An 18,072-nucleotide genomic window follows, 5' to 3' on the forward strand; every position below is an offset into this window, starting at 1 on the left:
CTAAAAATGAATACCTACACATGAGAGCTGAAACCTAAAAATCCTCAAGAAAACAGTAATTTGACATTGACATTTTCTCGACATTTTCTCTATGCCTACTCATGGAAGAGAAACAAAAGAAAGAATAAATTATTGGGACTACACCAAATTTAAAAAGCTTTTACATAGCAAAGAAAACCATCAATAAGACAATAAGGCAACCTACCGAATGGGAAAAATTATTCACAAATGATATATCTGATAAGGTGTTAATATCCACAATGAGGAAAGTATATAACTCAAAACCAAATAATTATAATACCATTACAGATGGGCATTTTTCCAAAGAAGACATAAAGGTGGCCAACAGTCACATGAAAGATGTTCAACACTACAAATCACTAGGGAAAAGCAAATCAAATCACAATGAGATACAACTTCATGCCAGTCAGAATGGCTAAAATCAAAAAGACAAAAAAACAAAACAAAACAAAAAAAACCACCCAGTGTTGATGAGGATATGGGGAAAAAGGAACCCTCATCGACTGTTGTTGAGGGTGTAAACTGCTGTAGCCACTGTGGGAAACAGTTTGGAGGTTCCTCAAAAAGATGAAAATAGAAATACTTTATGATCTAGTAATTCTACTACTGGGTATTTACCCAAAGAAAATGAAAACACTAATTCAAAATGATTTATGCACTCCTTTATTAACTGCAGTATGATCTAACATACCAAGATATAGAAACCACCCAAGTGACCATCAGTAGATAAACAGATAAAAAATAACTGGAATATTACAAAGCAATAAAAATTTATAAGATCTTGCAATTCACAATAACATGATGTAACTAGAAGATATTATACTAAGTGAAATAAGTCAGAAAAGGTCAAATACAATATGATTTTATGTATATGTGGAATATTAAAAAAAAGAAAGGAGTAGAAAGCAAATGAAAAGTAGAAACAGACTCATATAGAACAAGCTGATGGTTGCCAGAGGGGAGGGAGATAGGGAGATAGGAAAAATGAGTGAAAAGGAATAGGAGATACAGAGTTTCAGCAATGGAATGAATAAGTCACAGGGACAAAAAGTAAAGCATAGGGAATATAGTCAGTGATACTATAGTAGCATCTTATGGGACCCTGAAAGCCATATTTGTGAGCATAGTATAATGTATATACTTTTGATATTTTGTACTCCTGAAACCAAAGTAACATTTTATATCAAATATATTTAAAAAACAAGTCAAAGACAAAAAAATGTTTTTAAATTAGCAAACAAAAATAGAGAAGTCGATGCAAGGGAACCCACATAAGACTATCAGTGGATTTCTCTATTGAAACTTTTCATCAGGCCAGAAGACAATCAAATTATATACTCAAAATATTGAAAGAAAAAACTCAACCAATATTTCTATACTGCCAAGCTGTCCTTCAGAAATGAAGGAGGGATAAAAACAGATAAAAGCAGGAGTTCATCACTGGACTGCTATACAATAATCTGAAAAGGGAGTTCTTTGATTGAAAATAAAAGAACATTTATTAACATAAAATTTTAAGAATGCAGTGTAAAACTCACGGGTAATGGGAAACATGCAGTTACCACTCAATTCTTTAATTTGGTAATGGTGGTGCATAATTCATTTATCATTCTACTTTAATTTTTTTAATGTTTATTTTAGGGGGGGCAGAGAGAGAGAGGGAGACATAGAATCTGAAGCAGGCTGCAGGCTGTCAACACTGGGCTTAGACTCATGACCTGTGCTGAAGTAGGATGCTTAACCGACTGAGCCACCCAGGTGTCCCTACAATTCCACTTTAAGAGCTAAAAACAAATATAATAACCATAACTACAATAGTCTGTTATTACACAATATAAAAAATGTAAATTGTAACATCAGTATCCTAAAATGTAAGGTGAAAGAGAAGTAAAAAAGTATAAACTGTAGGAATTCTATTAAAGTCATTAGTTGAATTAGTTTAATTCATCTAACCAATGCATTCAGTAAAACTGTAGGATACAAAATTAACATTTCTATTCACTAACAACAAATTATGTGATAAAGAAAGAAACCAATTCCATTTACAATAGCATCAAAGAAAGTAAAATACTTAGAAATAAATGTAACCAAAAGGGGGGGGGAAATCTCTACTCTAAGACATTTGATAAAATGAAGAAAACACAAATAAACATAAAATATCCTGTGTTCATTCATTGGAAAAATACTGTTAAAATGTCAATACTTCCAAAAGCCATCTATGATTCAGTGAAGTCCCTATCAAGTTTCCAATGACATTTTTATTGAAGTAGAAAAAAATACTTCAAAATTTATAGTGTCTGAATAGCCAAAGCAATCCTGAGAAAGAACAACAACGCAGAAGGCATCATACCTCCTGGCTTCAAACTATACTACAAATCTGCAGAAATCCAAACAGTATAGAGACACATAGATTAGTGGAACAAAACTGGCAGCCCAGAAATAAACCAAGCATGTATCTTCAACTAGTATTTGACAAGGGATTCAAGAATACTCAAGGAACAAAAAAGATAGTCTTTTCTCAGCAACATGCAGAAGAATGAAACTAGATCATTTTCTCACACCATGCACAAAAATAAACTCAAAATGGACAAAGGACCTGAATGTGAGACAGGAAACCATCAAAACCCTAGAGGAGAAAGCAGGTAAAAACCTCCTTGACCTCAGTCGCAGCAATTTCTTACTTGACACATCCCCAAAGGCAAGAGAATCAAGAGCAAAAATGAACTATTGGTAACTCTTCAAGATAAAAACCTTCTGCACAGCAAAGGAAACAATCCATAAAACTAACAGGCAACTGATAGAATGGGAAAAGATAGTTGCAAATGACATATCAGATAAAGGGCTAGTATCCAAAATCTATAAGGAACTCACCAAACTCCACACCTGAAAAACAAATAATCCAGTGAGGAAATGGGCAGAAACATGAACAGACACTTCTCCAAAGAGGACATCCAGATGGCCAACAGACACATGAAACGATGCTCAGCGTCCCTCATCATCAGGGAAATACAAATCAAAACCACACTGAGCTGCCACCTCACGCCGCTCAGAGTGGCTAAAATGAACAAATCAGGAGATGACATATGCTTGTGAGGATGTGGAGAAACAGGCACCCTCCTACACTGTTGGTGGGAATGTAAGCTGGTACAGCCCCTCTGGAAAACAGTGTGGAGGTTCCTCACAAAAGTAACAATAGAACTCCCCTATGACTCCAGCAATAGCACTGCTAGGAATTTACCCAGGGGATACAGAAATGCTGACGCATAGGAGCACATGTACCCCAATGTTCATAGCAGCACTCTCAACAATAGCCAAAACGTGGAAAGAGCCTAAGCGTCCTTCAAATGACAAACGGATCAAGAAGATATGGTTTATCTATACAATAGAATACTACATGGCAATGAGAAAGAATGAAATCTGGGCATTTGTAGCAACATGGATGGACCTTGAGGGTGTTATGCTGAGCGAAATAAGTCAGGCAGAGAAGGACAGATATACCATACGTTTGCATGTACTGGTGGGTTAGGGGGAACTTGACAGAGGACCATGGGGGAGGAGAAGGGGAAAAATAGTTGGGGAGAGGGAGGAAGGCAAACCATGAGAGACTCTTGAATGCTGAGAACAAACTGAGGACTGATGGGAGTGGGGGTGAGTGGAAGGGGGGTGATGGGCATGGAGGAGGGCACTTGTGGGGATGAGCACTGGCTGTTATATGGAAACCAACTAGACAATAAACTATTTAAGAAAAAAAGATAGTCTTTTCTGTAAATGATGCTGAGAAAACTGAATATTTACATGTAAAAGAATAATAGCTAGAACTCTTACCTCACTCACAAAATTGACTCAAGATAGATTAAAGACTGAAATATAAGATTTGAGACAATGAAACTCCTTGAAGAAAATATAGGGGAAAAGCTCCTTGACATGGGTCTTGGTAGATTTTTTGGGGGAGGGTGAAATGATACCTAAAACACAAACAATAAAATCAAAAATAAATAAGTGGGACTACATCAAACTAAAAAGGTTCTTCACAAAAAAAAGAAACAATCAACACTGTGAAAATACAATGTATGAACAGGGGGGGGAATTTGCAAAACATATCGAATAAAAATATAAAGAACTCTTATAACTCAACAGTTTAAAAAATTAATGATTCCATTAGAAAAAGGACTACAGATTTGAATAGACAATATTTCCAAAGACAATATACAAGTAGTCAACAGGTACAAGATGCTCAACACCACTAGTCATAAAGGAATTGCAAATCAAACCCACAATGAGTTATAATCTCATGCCTGTACAACAGCCATCATCAAAAAAGACAAGATATAACACATGCTGGCAAAAATGTGAAGAAAAGAGAACCCTTATGTACTGTTGGTGGGACTGTAAACAGGTATAGCCACCATGGAAAACAATATGGATAATCCTCAAAAAATTAAAAATGAAACCACTGTAAGGCCCAAAAATTTCATTTCTGGGAATATATCCCAGAAGGAAACCTAAAACACTATCTTGAAAACATATGTGCATTCCATGTTCAATGCAGCATTATTTACAATAGTCAAAACATGGAAATAATGTAAGTGTCCATTGACAGATAAATTGAAACAGAAGTTGTGGTATATATCCACCCAAAGGAATAATATTCAGCCATAAAACATTGAACTCTTGACAACTCTGCCAACATAGATGGATCCTGAGAGCACTATGGTAAGAGAAATAAGTCAGAGAAAGACCAAATGCTTTATGATCTTATTTATATGTTGACTCTAACGAACTCACTTAAATGTGGACTCTAAAGAACAAAGCAAAACACCCCACCAAACTAAGAAAAAAAGATCCTATTTTTGGTTAACAGAGGCTAGGGTAGAGGGAGGGGGATTAGGAGTCAAGTGGTCAAAAGGAACCAACTTCCAGCTATAAGATAAACACTAGGGATGTAATATACAACATGCAATATACAATATACCATGGCTGTGTGATACATGGGAAATCATACAGTATAAATCATAACATCATTTCGAGTAAATCCTGAGTTCTCATAACAAAAGAAATTATTGTCTTCTTTTATAGCTTGTTCTGTTATATCTGTATGAGAAGGATATATACTAAGCTTGTCATAGTAATAATTTCATAATAAATTTAAGTATAATCATTATGCTATGTGTCTGAAGTTTATAGAGTAATGCATATCAGTTATATCTCAAAAATCATAAAGATAATCATAGAATATTTTTACTATACTTGAGAAGTCTTTAGTATAAATGTGTACACATAACCTGATTCTTAGCTATTATAGTTTGTATAGATTTTTTAAAATTTCAGGCTGTAGAACTTCAATTTGTAACATAGGTAAAAATAACAAAACCTATGCAATTTGACATGATTTAAATATTTTGAGAGATGAAAATATTATTGAGTAAAGTGCTTGTGTTTTTTACTGCTTCCTATGGTCTATCATACCTAATAGAGAGATTGTCACATATGAGGTAGATAAATGTTTGGTTAAATGAGCATTTTATTTATTATTATTATTTTTTACAAATAGTTTATTGTCAAGTTGGTTTCCATATAACGCCCAGTGCTCATTCCCACAAGTGCCCTCCTCCATGCCCATCTCCCCCCTCCTCCCCCACACCCATCAGTCCTCAGTTTGTTCTCTGCATTCAAGAGTCTCCCATGGTTTGCCTCTCTCCCCCTCCCCCACTATTTCCCCCCTTCTTCTCCTGCTTCATCCTCTGTTAACTTCCTCCTAATCCTCCTATACGTGCAAACATATGGTATTTGTCCTTCTCTGCCTGACTTATTTCGCTCAGCATAACACCCTCAAGGTCCATCCATGTTGCTACACATGGCCAGATTTCATTGTTTCTCATGGTCATGTAGTATTCCATTGTATAGATAAACCATGTCTTCTTGATCCATTTGTCATTTGATGGACACTTAGGCTCTTTCCATGTTTTGGCTATTGTTGACAGTGCTGTTATGAACATTGGGGTACATGTGCTCCTATCCATCAGCACTCCTGTATCCCTTGGGTAAATTCCTAGCAGTGCTATTGCTGGGGTCATAGGGGAGTTCTATTGTTAGTTTTGTGAGGAACCTCCACACTGTTTTCCAGAGGAGCTGTACCAGTTTACATTCCCACCAACAGTGTAGGAGGGTGCCCGTTTCTCCACATCCTCGCAAGCATCTAGAGTTCTCTGATTTTCTCATTTTAGCATGAATCTCACAAAGGACACAAAGACTCTAAACCCACATATTTCAATAATAACACTGAATGTAAACAGGCTGAATGCTCCAATCAAAAGACACAGGGTAGCAGAATGGATAAAAAAACAAAATCCATCTATTTGCTGTCTACAAGAAACTCATTTTAGACTGGATGATACCTTCAGATTAAAAGTAAGGGGATGGAAAAATCTATATCATACTACTGGATATTAAAAGAAAGGCTGAGTAGCTATACTTATATCAGACAAACTGGACTTTAAATTAAAGACAATAACAAGAGATAAATGAGCATTTTAAAGCAAATTCTAAAATAACTCTCAATGGTCACATTGATAACCATAATTTATATTTTGTATTCTGCCCTACATTAAAGAGATTTATAAATAATTGGGGGAAAACCTTGTATTTCTTGTTGGAGATCCCACATTTGACACACACTTTATTAAGCTTCTCTTCCTCCCCTATTCTTGAATCTAACCTTTACTGAGAGTATCATAAACAAGTTTGGTATTCTACAGTGAGTAGAATACTCGTTTGTAAAAACGAGATCTAACAGCTATATTAGTAACATACATTATTCCCATTATATTTAAACCCAGAACTAGAAATACCTGACATATGAAAAAGTTGATGGAACTATAAAGCTGAAGGATTCTTGATGTTGGCCATTAAGGTTATCAGCAGTTCCAATTTTCCATGTGTGTGTGTCTGCACGCATGCTTGTGTGTGCACTTGTTTTTGGTTTTAGTGCTGGCCATCTAACCATTAACTTGTTACATTTCAATAGGCCAGAAATCAGTCAAGCAAATAATACTTAATGTTAATACCAAACTAATCAATTTCAAATCAATATTTCTAAAGGAAAATAAGCATTCACATTATATTCAGTGGCAAGAGTATATACATATCTAAAGTCTCCTTGTAAGCATGAACTTCCAAAAGACAACACAATTGAGGGAAAAAAAAACTTGGAAAAAATTAGAAAATAAAAAGCTGAATGTGTTTTTATACAAACAGGGCAAAACAGCAAGATTTCCAAATTAAAACCATATGTGTTAAGAGAGATGTGATGAGTACTTGGTTGAAAACAAGATATTGAACACAAGATTAAAGCAATAAGATGAGACATTTACAGAATGAATAAGAGAGGTGCTTGAAAATTTAGTGAGTTTTGAAATTTCCATCTCTTATGCCAAGGAAAGTATCATATTATATCATATCCTGGCCCAAACAGCCACCATTATAATATAAAAGCCAAAATTAAGTACTAAAGAGAAGAAAGACTCGTCTGGGAAGAAAATAATTGAACAGATGACGTTACTTTGTTCCCTGAAGGTGACAACAGCAACAAGGATTCATTTTACATTAAAAATGGTTATTTTTTAAAAACCGCTAAAAATTTACCAGGATGAGTCTGTCCTCCCGATTCAAAAATTGCATTATTATGTGCAAATAAAATGAAATAACAGCTTCACCCAGGATTTCTGTCTTACTTGGTACACTCAGAGGAAAAGAAAAAGAGACTTCCATTAATCTCATTTTAAAAATAATATGGTCAAATTTCCAAGAAGAATAAACAAGATATTTTGATTAAGTGTATCTGCTAAGAACTGATGAAAATTTCATGAAAGGGAAACCTTCATAAAGAGAAATGTTCCAGTGTGACAGACTTTTTTGTTTTGTTTTGTTTTTGGATAGGAGAAAATGAGAATCTAGAAAAATAGAAGACTTTGTCAATATCATATTTTATCAATAAGGGAAAGCTAAGTGTCACAGCATCATGTTGTTTTCAAGTCTTAACTGAGAAAAGGAGTAGCCACTAGAAGAACACTAGGTAATTTTAAGAAAATGAGCAAACAGCACAAGATCCAGGCTCATGAGCAGTGCAAAGACATCAAGCAGATCCAGTCTCCACTTTCTACTCCAAGGTGCATGGTGTTTGAGTCTACTTTTTGTTTACACCTGCTCTCCACCAGGGCTGAACCTCCAACCTACTCAGCCTTTGGATCCCAAGAAGGATGGTCTAACTGATTAACAGGTATGAGGGATTTTTCTGGATCCTGAAAGCTGTGACTTAAGGGAATTGAGATCACAAGGTGTAAATGTTGTTCCCATGGATACCCCTTTTCCCAGAATGTCATCAATCAACTGTAAATTAAACGTTCTGATACAGGTGGGAACACATTTATATTTTTTCTTTGAAAAGCTAAACCATAGTTAAAAAGGATCATTTTCTCACACCATACACCAAAATAAACTCAAAATGGATAAAGGACCTGAATGTAAGACAGGAAACCATCAAAACCCTAGAGGAGAAAGCAGGAAGCAATCTCCTTGACCTCAACCGCAGCAATTTCTTACTTGACACATCCCCAAAGGCAAGGGAATCAAGAGCATAAATGAACTATTGGGACCTCATCAAGATAAAAAGTTTCTGCACAGCAAAGGAAAGAATCCATAAAACTAATAGGCAACTGATGGAATGGGAAAAGATAGTTGCAAATCACATATCAGATAAAGGGCTAGTATCCAATATCTATAAGGAACTCACCAAACTCCACATCTGAAAAACAAATAATCCAGTGAAGAAATGGGCAGAAGACATGAACAGACACTTCTCCAAAGAGGACATCCAGATGGCCAACAGACATGTGAAACGATGCTCAGCATCCCTCATCATCAGGGAAATACAAATCAAAACCACACTGAGCTGCCACCCCATGCCGGTCAGAGTGGCTAAAATGAACATATCAGGAGACTCTAGATGCTAGTGAGGATGTGGAGAAACGGACACCCTCCTCCACTGTTGGTGGGAATGTAAACTGGTACAGCCCCTCTGGAAAACAGTGTGGAGGTTCCTCACAAAATTAACAATAGAACTCCCCTATGACTCCAGCAATAGCACTGCTAGGAGTGCTCATGCATAGGGGCACATGTACCTCAATGTTCATAGCAGCACTCTCAACAATAGCCAAAACATGGAAAGAACTCCCCTAGGACCCAGCAATAGCACTGCTAGGAATTTCCCGAAGGGATACAGGAGTGCTGATGCATAGGGGCACATGTACCACAATGTTCATAGCAGCACTCTCAACAATAGCCATATCATGGAAAGAACCTAAGTGAATCAAATGACGAATGGATCAAGAAGATGTGGTTTATCTATACCATGGAATACTACATGACCATGAGAAACAATGAAATCTGGCCATGTGTAGCAACATGGATGGACCTTGAGGGTGTTATGCTGAGTGAAAAAGTCAGGCAGAGAAGGACAGATACCATACATTTGCACATATAGGTGGATTAGGAGGAAGTTAACGGAGAAGAAGGGGAAAAATAGTGGGGGAGAGGGAGGGAGGCAAACCATGAGAGACTCTTGAATGCTGAGAACAAACTGAGGGCTGATGGGAGTGGGGGAGAGGGGAAGGGGGGTGATGGGCATGGAGGAGGGCATTTGTTGGGATGAGCCCTGGGTTTTAAATGGAAACCTTCTTGACAATAAACTATTTATGGAAATAAATAAATAAATAAAAAGGCAACAAAATATTTTGCTGATGAATTCAGCATTCTTTTTATGGTCTCATAGAACCTTTTCTAAGTAAAAAAAGGGCCTGAGAACCAATTTAATCAGAATGCATGCATTGCTGTAGGAGAGGTAGAGCATGTTTGGATATATTTTCTTCCTTGATAAGCTTGAAGCTTATGATCTAAGCATAATCCATTGCATAAAAATTAAAAACTTGCATTTTTAGCATATTATGGAATTTCACATGTTATTTTTATATATTAATTGAATGACAGTTTAAAATGCCATCTAGCTCAGAAGCTGCTTTTTGAATCTCTTTTAATTACCTGTGGATATATAGAAATAGATAAAAATTATATTATACTGAAAATAAAAACTAATTGATCACCTATTGCTAAAACCACAGAGAAGTTAATATTAATAGAAAGATGGTGGTGGTAAACAAAAGAAAGCAACATTTATACAAATATTTAATCATTTTTCATCACTTATAAAAGCAATCCAACCACTTGAAAAAGTGTAGGAAGCTACTTTGTTCATCTTTTTCACACTGAAATTTCACAGAGGTGAAATAAGAAAATAAGAATTTTTTTTTTCTGAAAGAATACTGTTCAAGTTCATTGTGTAGAAAAATAATTATCATTGGGGCACCTGGGTGGTTCAGTCGGTTAAATGTCTGACTTCAGCTCAGGTCATCATCTCTCGGAGTATGAGTTCAAGACCCGCACTAGGCTCTGTGCTGACAGCTCAGGGCCTGGAGCCTCCTTCAGATTGTGTCTCCCTCTCTCTCTACCCCACTCATCCCCATGCTCTGTCTCTATATCTCAATAATAAATAAAAACTTTGAAACAAATTTTTAAAAAATAAAGATTATCAAAAATTTGAAAATATGTATTTAAGCTAAGAATTTTCTGTATAGCAGTACTCTTTAGAGACTTTAACGACTGACTCTAACATCTACAAGAGTGTCTTATAAAATAAATATTTATTGATTAAATTAATGATACTTTTTTTAGCACCTCTGTAAGGGCATCCAATTTCACTTTTTAAAATTTTCTTTATTGCTCATTGTATTTAGATCTTTACTGATGCTACAAAAATGAGTAATAACTAATGCATGTATTTACACATTTATAATGCAACTCTGTGTCTCCTAGGTCACAAATAGAGTAATAAGTTATTTTTACTTTTTACTTTTGTTATTAGTAGTTTTAATTGTAAGCACTATAATAATATTATAAATCAAATGCAGTGTTACCAAGGCAATTGTTCTAGACACTCTATATCTCAAGTCTGCATCATTTCAGGAGGCAGACATTATTGTATACATTCTATAGATGCAGAACTGAGAACAGGGACTCCTCGGGCTAGTGATTAGAGTTTTCAAAAATCCTCCCTGAGAACCTCTGACACAGATTGCTTAAAGAAGTAATTGCTGTTTGGTAGCATTTAAATATGGTTTAGCAAAAGTCAATATTAAAAAAATGAATGCTTTGATATAAACATTAGGAAAATAGTTTTGTTTTTCTAAAAGAGAATAATAAACACATGGAAAACATTATGAAGAAAGGCACATTAAGTAAAAGTCTATTAAGCTGACTGAAAAAAAGGCACAAAGTATTTTTCGATACTACCTATTCTGTTTTGTCTCCATGCTACCAATTAACATGTACTGTTATTTGTGGTACTAGATCTCATTTGTTTTACTCTGTTTTTACCCAGTTATGAAGACAAATCATTTGAATGTAAAAAGTAGACTGTCCAGCTGTCTGATATTAAGTAGATTAAATAATTTGTTCACTGGCATTTTACTCATGTACTTGGGAACATGAGAAGAGTGAAACTAAATTTTTATAGAAAAAATTTAGACAAGTATACTGGTCCATGTACATTTCTTCCATTAGTAAAATGCTGTATGTTTTCTCACCTCATTTTCTTGTTCTTTCAGTTTTGAGTGGTTATAAATATGCCACACTTAAAGCTATAGTCTCAGAATTATTTCTCTCTGTTAAATATCTGATAATTATGAATTCTTGCCTTCCATACAATTATGTACACTTGAATAAGTCATATGTTCAAGTAATAAAAGCACATAGTAAAACCTGGGAACCCAAGAAAGATCTTTCTACTACACGGTTAGTATGTGCTTTCCAGACTGAGGGGGGATGTTCCATTTATAACTCTCATTTGTTTCCTACCATTGTGGCCAAGTTTCCACTTATTATATGTCTCCTTGCCTTAATATTAACTTCCAGTTTAGAGCACTGTAAACTGTTTCTCAAGCCCCAAATTAAACCAAATGATATCCACTCCACATCCACCATCAATTTTACTAGAAGCCACTTCAAAGATTCCATTTTAAAAAATGAAGTATGCTCACTGCTTCCCGAAGCCAAAGTTAGTCCTGTTCATAATGAAGCGGAACTTTCTCTGATTTCCCTTCTATTTAAACACCGGCAGTTTTTTCCAAGACATTTTTTCTCCTCCACTAAAGGTAAAACTGGTCATTTTGTTGTTGTGGCTACTGCTCTTGGGGAGGGAATGTGAGCCGAGGAAAGGAAAAGGTCCCTGGAGAACTCAGCCTTACTTAGTGTTGCAGTAAATATATGCGGGTTTGCAGGGACGGTCCAGAACCACATGCAGCTCTATTTATCAACATACAAGTTCCAAAACATTTAAAGATTGTCTCAGCTACACCCAGTTTCAGAGAGCAGCAATGTAGATTTCCTTCTTAGGTTGTCAAGGACATCAAACTAGATAACACTGGATGGCAAAAAAGACAAAACTTTACAACTTCAAATTTTAAATGTCCCAGCAGGTTTCTGATTTTTGGCTATTTCCTCACTTGAGCATTTAGGCTCTCCATTGTTACATCATGTTGCTTCCAAAACAATACACCATTACCCTCCTCTCTACCTATTTACATGCTGACTACAACTTAAGCTATGGGGCAATGTAAGACCAAGCTGGAAATACACTACTGCTTTCCCGGTTCCCTGCCTCCATTCTGCCGTTCTACCTCCCATATTTGCCTGGTGCTTAGGCACATAGTACAAGAATAGAAAACATTTATAGACACTGGTAGATACATTTCCTAATAAGTGCCACAGGAGCTGCTGAAGAGAATACCCACCCTCTTTGCCCTTTTCCTCCCCTGACACAAGACACACACACACACACACAAATACATAAACACACACACATGCACACCAAAAATAGTTCAGCTTACGTTGAAGATGTGTTCTTTCAGAAGAAAATTAAATTACAGCTGGCACCTGAAGGTGCCACTAACCCACAACTATTTAAAAATAATTTATCGGCCTGGATCTTTCATTGCGCAAGTGATGTGAATTTGAACGCTGAATCCACACAGGTATTGACAAAAGGTTTTGAAGTATAAAGATGGACTTGGTACTTCTCCTCTACACATAGCCAAAGCCATGAGAATGAATACTCTAGCCTTCTCCTATCATGAGGAGGAATTTTTGCTGGTTCACCCTTTGAGAACCTATCTTATATAGGTTCTCATCTGTGTTTTCCTTCTTACTTGGGACCAGGATTATTTCCCAAAACTGTGTATGGCTGTTTCAGGTTGGGAAAAAGCCCCAAGATTTCAGTCCTCAACTCTTTGCAAGTAGATGCTTGTCAATTAATTCAGCATATATCATAAATCTTAGCTTCTCGTATAAATTTATTTATCTTCTCTCAGTTCCTCAGGCATAATCTTCCCCTCTCCCAAGGCCTTTTGCCCAAGTGGTGTTTCATCTGTTTGAACTATTCTTTTCACACACTGGCACGTGCACACACACACACACACACACACACACACACACAGATAGTTAACACACCTACTAGGGGTTACTTTTCTCAGTTTTATATCCAATTTTACACATGATTTTCTCAAATAGGCCTTGTTAACCATTAAATCACATTAGGGTTTCAGCAATATTTTGGATCTGGGCATTTTCAAGAGGTAGTTTCCAGAAGCAGAAGTTTGGGTTCTCAGATTTTGCACTATAGCCCTAAATCCCAAAGAACTAAATCATCATCCATTATATAGTAAATGGGCTATACAAATAAACTCTTACCCAAAATGTTACCATTTATGGAAGAAATATCCATAGAGAGGAATGAGAAAGCAAAGGGGAAGGGAAGAAGAGAAGTGAGGGAAGAGAGAGGAGAGAGAGAAAGAGAGAGGGAATATCCATATAGAAAGTTGGAGGGGGTAGGGGAGGCAGATGTCTTCAGGAGCTGGCTGGGAAGGAGCGCTTAATAAGTTACAGTTGAGGCTGAGCACAGACTCCTGCAGTGATCCCTAGTTCTCTATTGTTTTAGAAACTAGAATACCTAGGATGGGGAAATTGTAAAAATTCCCACGCCCAAAAGTCCATGGGATATCATTTTCTGTTCTAATTCAATACAGTGTTCCTTGCCTGCTTCCAGAGAATAAACATGGATTTGTGCACATATGCTACAAAGTCAAAATAAGCCCTTTGTAGGGCTTGATCTTCACGTTGTTTTTTAACTTCTGCCAAACAACTGTACACTTTAGGGCCATGACATAAAGTTTAACATACGGATTTTCAGCCTCACTAGCAAGTTTTGATACAGTCTTATTTTGTCCAAATCATGGGTTCTAAAAACATCACACAAACCTGTTTTTATCTAAATTTAACAAACTAATGTTAATTTTAAGATATATCCACAAACACTATTTGTATGCAGTGTTTTAAATAAATACATTCAAAATAACTAAGTTATTAGAAATTAGTAAGTAATTTTTAATCATCCAAATTTCCAAATGTCTTCAATTTGATAATCTTGTGGAGTGCCTGAGTAGCTCAGTCAGTTAGGCATCTGACTTCAGCTCAGTCGTGATCTCAACACTTGTGAATTCAAGCCCCGCATCAGGCTGTGTGATGAAAGCTCAGAGCCCGGAGCCTATTTAAAATTCTGTCTCTCTCTCTCTCTCTCTCCCTCCCTCCCTCTCTGTCCCTCTCTGTCCCTCTCTCTCCCTCTGTCCCTCCCTGGTTCTGTCTCTCTCCCAAAACTAAATGAACATCAAAAAAGTTTTAAATAATGTACTTGGTTTAAAAAAAGATGGTCTTTACAAAGGATGCCTACAACATCAGAAAAACTTGTTAAACAAAACAGAGATCTAAAAGTCAGATAAATACACCATCAATTAGAGAATTACAGGCCAGTGTCGCTGATGAACATAGATGCAAAATCCTCAACAACATATTATCAAACCACATCAATAATACATTAAGAATCATTCACCATAATCAAGTGCAATTTATTCCAGGGATGCAAGGATGGGTCCATATCTGCCAATCAACATACCTGATCCACCACATTAACACCATGAAGAATACAAATCTTATGTTCATCTCAATAGATGCAGATAAAGCACCTGACAAAATTCCATAGCACTTAATAAAAACTCTCAAAAAAGTGAGTCTAAAGGCAACATTCCTATACATATTAAAGGCCACATATGAAAAACCCACAGTTAACATACTTTATGGTAAAAAGTGAATGTATCTCCATCAAGATCAGGAATGAGACAAGGATATCCAACGTCACCAGTTTTATTCAATATAGTACTAAAAATCTTAGCTTCAGCAATCAGACAAAAAAAATCCAAACTGTTATGGAAGAAGTCAAACTGTCACTATTTGCAAGGACGTGAACTCTGTGTAAGACTCTAAAGTCTACACCCAAAACACTGTTAGAACTACAAAATGAATTAAGTAATGTTGTAGGATAGAAAATTAATAGCGAGAAATCTATTTCATTTCTACATAGTGATAACAAAGTGGCAGGAAGAAAAATTAAGAACGCAATCCCATTAATAATTGCATCAATAAGTATAAAATACTTAGCAATAAATTTAACCAAGCAGGTGAAAGACCTGCCATTTGAAATCTGTAAGTCATTAATGGAAGAAACTGAAAATGACAGAAAGAAATACAAAGCTATATCATGCTCATGGATTGAAAGAATATCATTAAACTGTCCATACAACCCATAGTAATCAGAAGATTCAATGCAATCCTTATCAAAATACTAACAGCATCTTTCACATAACTAGAACAACAATCCTAATATTTGTAGGGAGGCATAAAACACCCCGAATAGCCAAAGCAATCTTGAGAAAAAAGAAAAATCCAGAGGTCTCACAATTCTAGATTTCAAAATATACCACAAAGCTTAAGTGATTAAAATAGAGTGGTCCTGGCACAAAAATAGATTGGTCAAGAGAACAGGATAGAGAGCTCAGAAATAAACCCATAATTTAATGGTTAATTCATCTATGGCAAAGGACTTCAAAAAATACAAAAGAAGTCAAGGATATACAATAGTCTGTTTAATAAAGGTGTTTGGAAAAATGGACCGTTATATGCAAAAGAATGGAACTGGCTCACTTATACAATACACAAAAATAAACTCAAAATAGATTAAAAATGTAAATGTGAGACCTGAAACCCTAAAACTCTTAAAATAAAACATAGGCAGTAATCTCTTAGATATTGGCCTCAGTAACATTCTCTACATGTCTACTCAGGCACAGGGAACAAAAACAAAATTAAACTATTGGAACTATACCAACATGAAAAGCTTTTGCACAGTGAAGGAAACCATCAACAAAACCAAAATGTAACCTACTAGGTGGGAGGAGATATTTGCAAATGATGTATCTAATAAGGGGATAATATCCAAAATATATTAAGAACTTATACAATTTAACACCAAAGAAATCGAATTAAAAATAGGAAGAGGACCTGAATATTTTTTTAAAGAAGACTACAGATGGCCAACAGACACATGAAAAGATCCTCAATATGATTAATCATCAGGGAAATACAAATCAAAACCATAATGAGATATTGGCTCACACCTGTCAGAATCGCTAGTATCAAAAAGACAAGAAACACCAAGTGTCAGTGAGGATGTGGAGAAAAAAGAACTCTCATGCACTGCTGGCAGAAAGGTATACTGGTGCAGCCACTGTGCAAAACGGTATAGAATTTCCTCAAAAAATTTAAAATAGAAATATGATACAACCCAATATTTCAACTTTTAGCATTTACCTGAAGACAAAAAAAAAAAAAAACCACTAATTCAAAAAGATATACACACCTATCCATTCTGTGGTAGCATTATTTACAATAACCAAGATAGTAAAGCTCTATGTGTCCATCAACAGATGAAAGACTAAAGAAGATTTGGTACATATACACACAATGTGGTATTCCTCAGCCCTAAGAATGAAATCTTGCCACTTGCAACAACATGGATGGACCTAAAGGGTATTACACTAAGTGAAATAAGCCTGACAGGAAAAGATAAATACTACATGATTTCTCTTATATTTGGAATCTAAAAACAAAAACAATGAGAAAAAGCAGAAATAGACTCACAAATACAGAGAACAAACTCTTGGTTTCCAGAGGGAGTAGGGTGGGAGGAATGTGTGAAATAGATGAAGGGTACTAAGAGGTACAAACTTCCAGTTATAAAACAAAGTCACAAGCATGAAACGGTTATGGAATATCATCAATATTGTAGGAAGTTTGTATGGTGCAGAGGGTAATAACATGGACTCTGGTGATCATGTATATACTTATTGAATTACCATGTTGCACCTAAAATTAAAATAATATTGAACTACACTTCAGTGAGAAAGAACAAATTTTATCAACTCAAACCAATAGGCAATATCATGGCCCTAAAAATTAATGTGTAATATACAGATATTTCCTGAGTACTTGTCATGTGGTAGACTGTTTAAATATTATACTCATAGCAATCTGTAAATATTATCTCACTAAGCCTTGAACATGTTTATATTATCACTAAGGATACCCATTTTACACTTACACACAAATAATGCAAAATACCTGAAGGGCCGTAAGGATATTTGCTAAGGCTTGTCCGTATGTGTCATGACAGTGAACAGCAAGCGCACTTGGTGGGATTTCTTTCATGACATTCTCCAACATTCTTCTCATGCTTCCTGGAATTCCCACTCCAAATGTGTCACCTAGAGAGATCTCATAACAGCCCATGCCATACAATCTCTTAGATACCTATTGGAAAAGAAAAGAAAAAAAAAAAAAAAAAAAAAAAAAAAAAAAAGGAAAAAAAAAAAATCAAACCCTGTTATTCCTTAGCAAACATCACCTACAAGTAAAAGTTATGACTAAGATCAGTTATGTATTCACGGAAAACACAGATCTTAGTTTTCTGGTCCTTTTCCTTGGTTATTAAATCCCAAG

The 18,072-nt window shown here is 35.7% G+C and overlaps 1 protein-coding gene and 1 long non-coding RNA gene across 3 annotated transcripts in view; one reads left to right on the top strand and one right to left on the bottom strand.

Moving 5' to 3' along the window:
- Positions 1-18,072, top strand: part of LOC120239802 — a 153,064-nt gene that overhangs the window by 87,559 nt on the left and 47,433 nt on the right. The gene's annotated exons all lie outside the window — the stretch shown is intronic.
- HMGCLL1 (3-hydroxymethyl-3-methylglutaryl-CoA lyase like 1) overlaps positions 1-18,072 on the bottom strand; it is a 184,952-nt gene that overhangs the window by 73,186 nt on the left and 93,694 nt on the right. For both annotated transcript variants that reach the window (XM_039244305.1, XM_039244304.1), the window contains exon 7: positions 17,695-17,883. In XM_039244305.1, the coding sequence (XP_039100236.1) occupies positions 17,695-17,883 (189 nt within the window). The remainder of the gene's footprint in view (positions 1-17,694; positions 17,884-18,072) is intronic.

Source organism: Hyaena hyaena, unplaced genomic scaffold (genome assembly GCF_003009895.1).
Source record: "Hyaena hyaena isolate Hyena2069 unplaced genomic scaffold, ASM300989v1 scaffold_242, whole genome shotgun sequence".
NCBI lineage: Eukaryota > Metazoa > Chordata > Mammalia > Carnivora > Hyaenidae > Hyaena > Hyaena hyaena.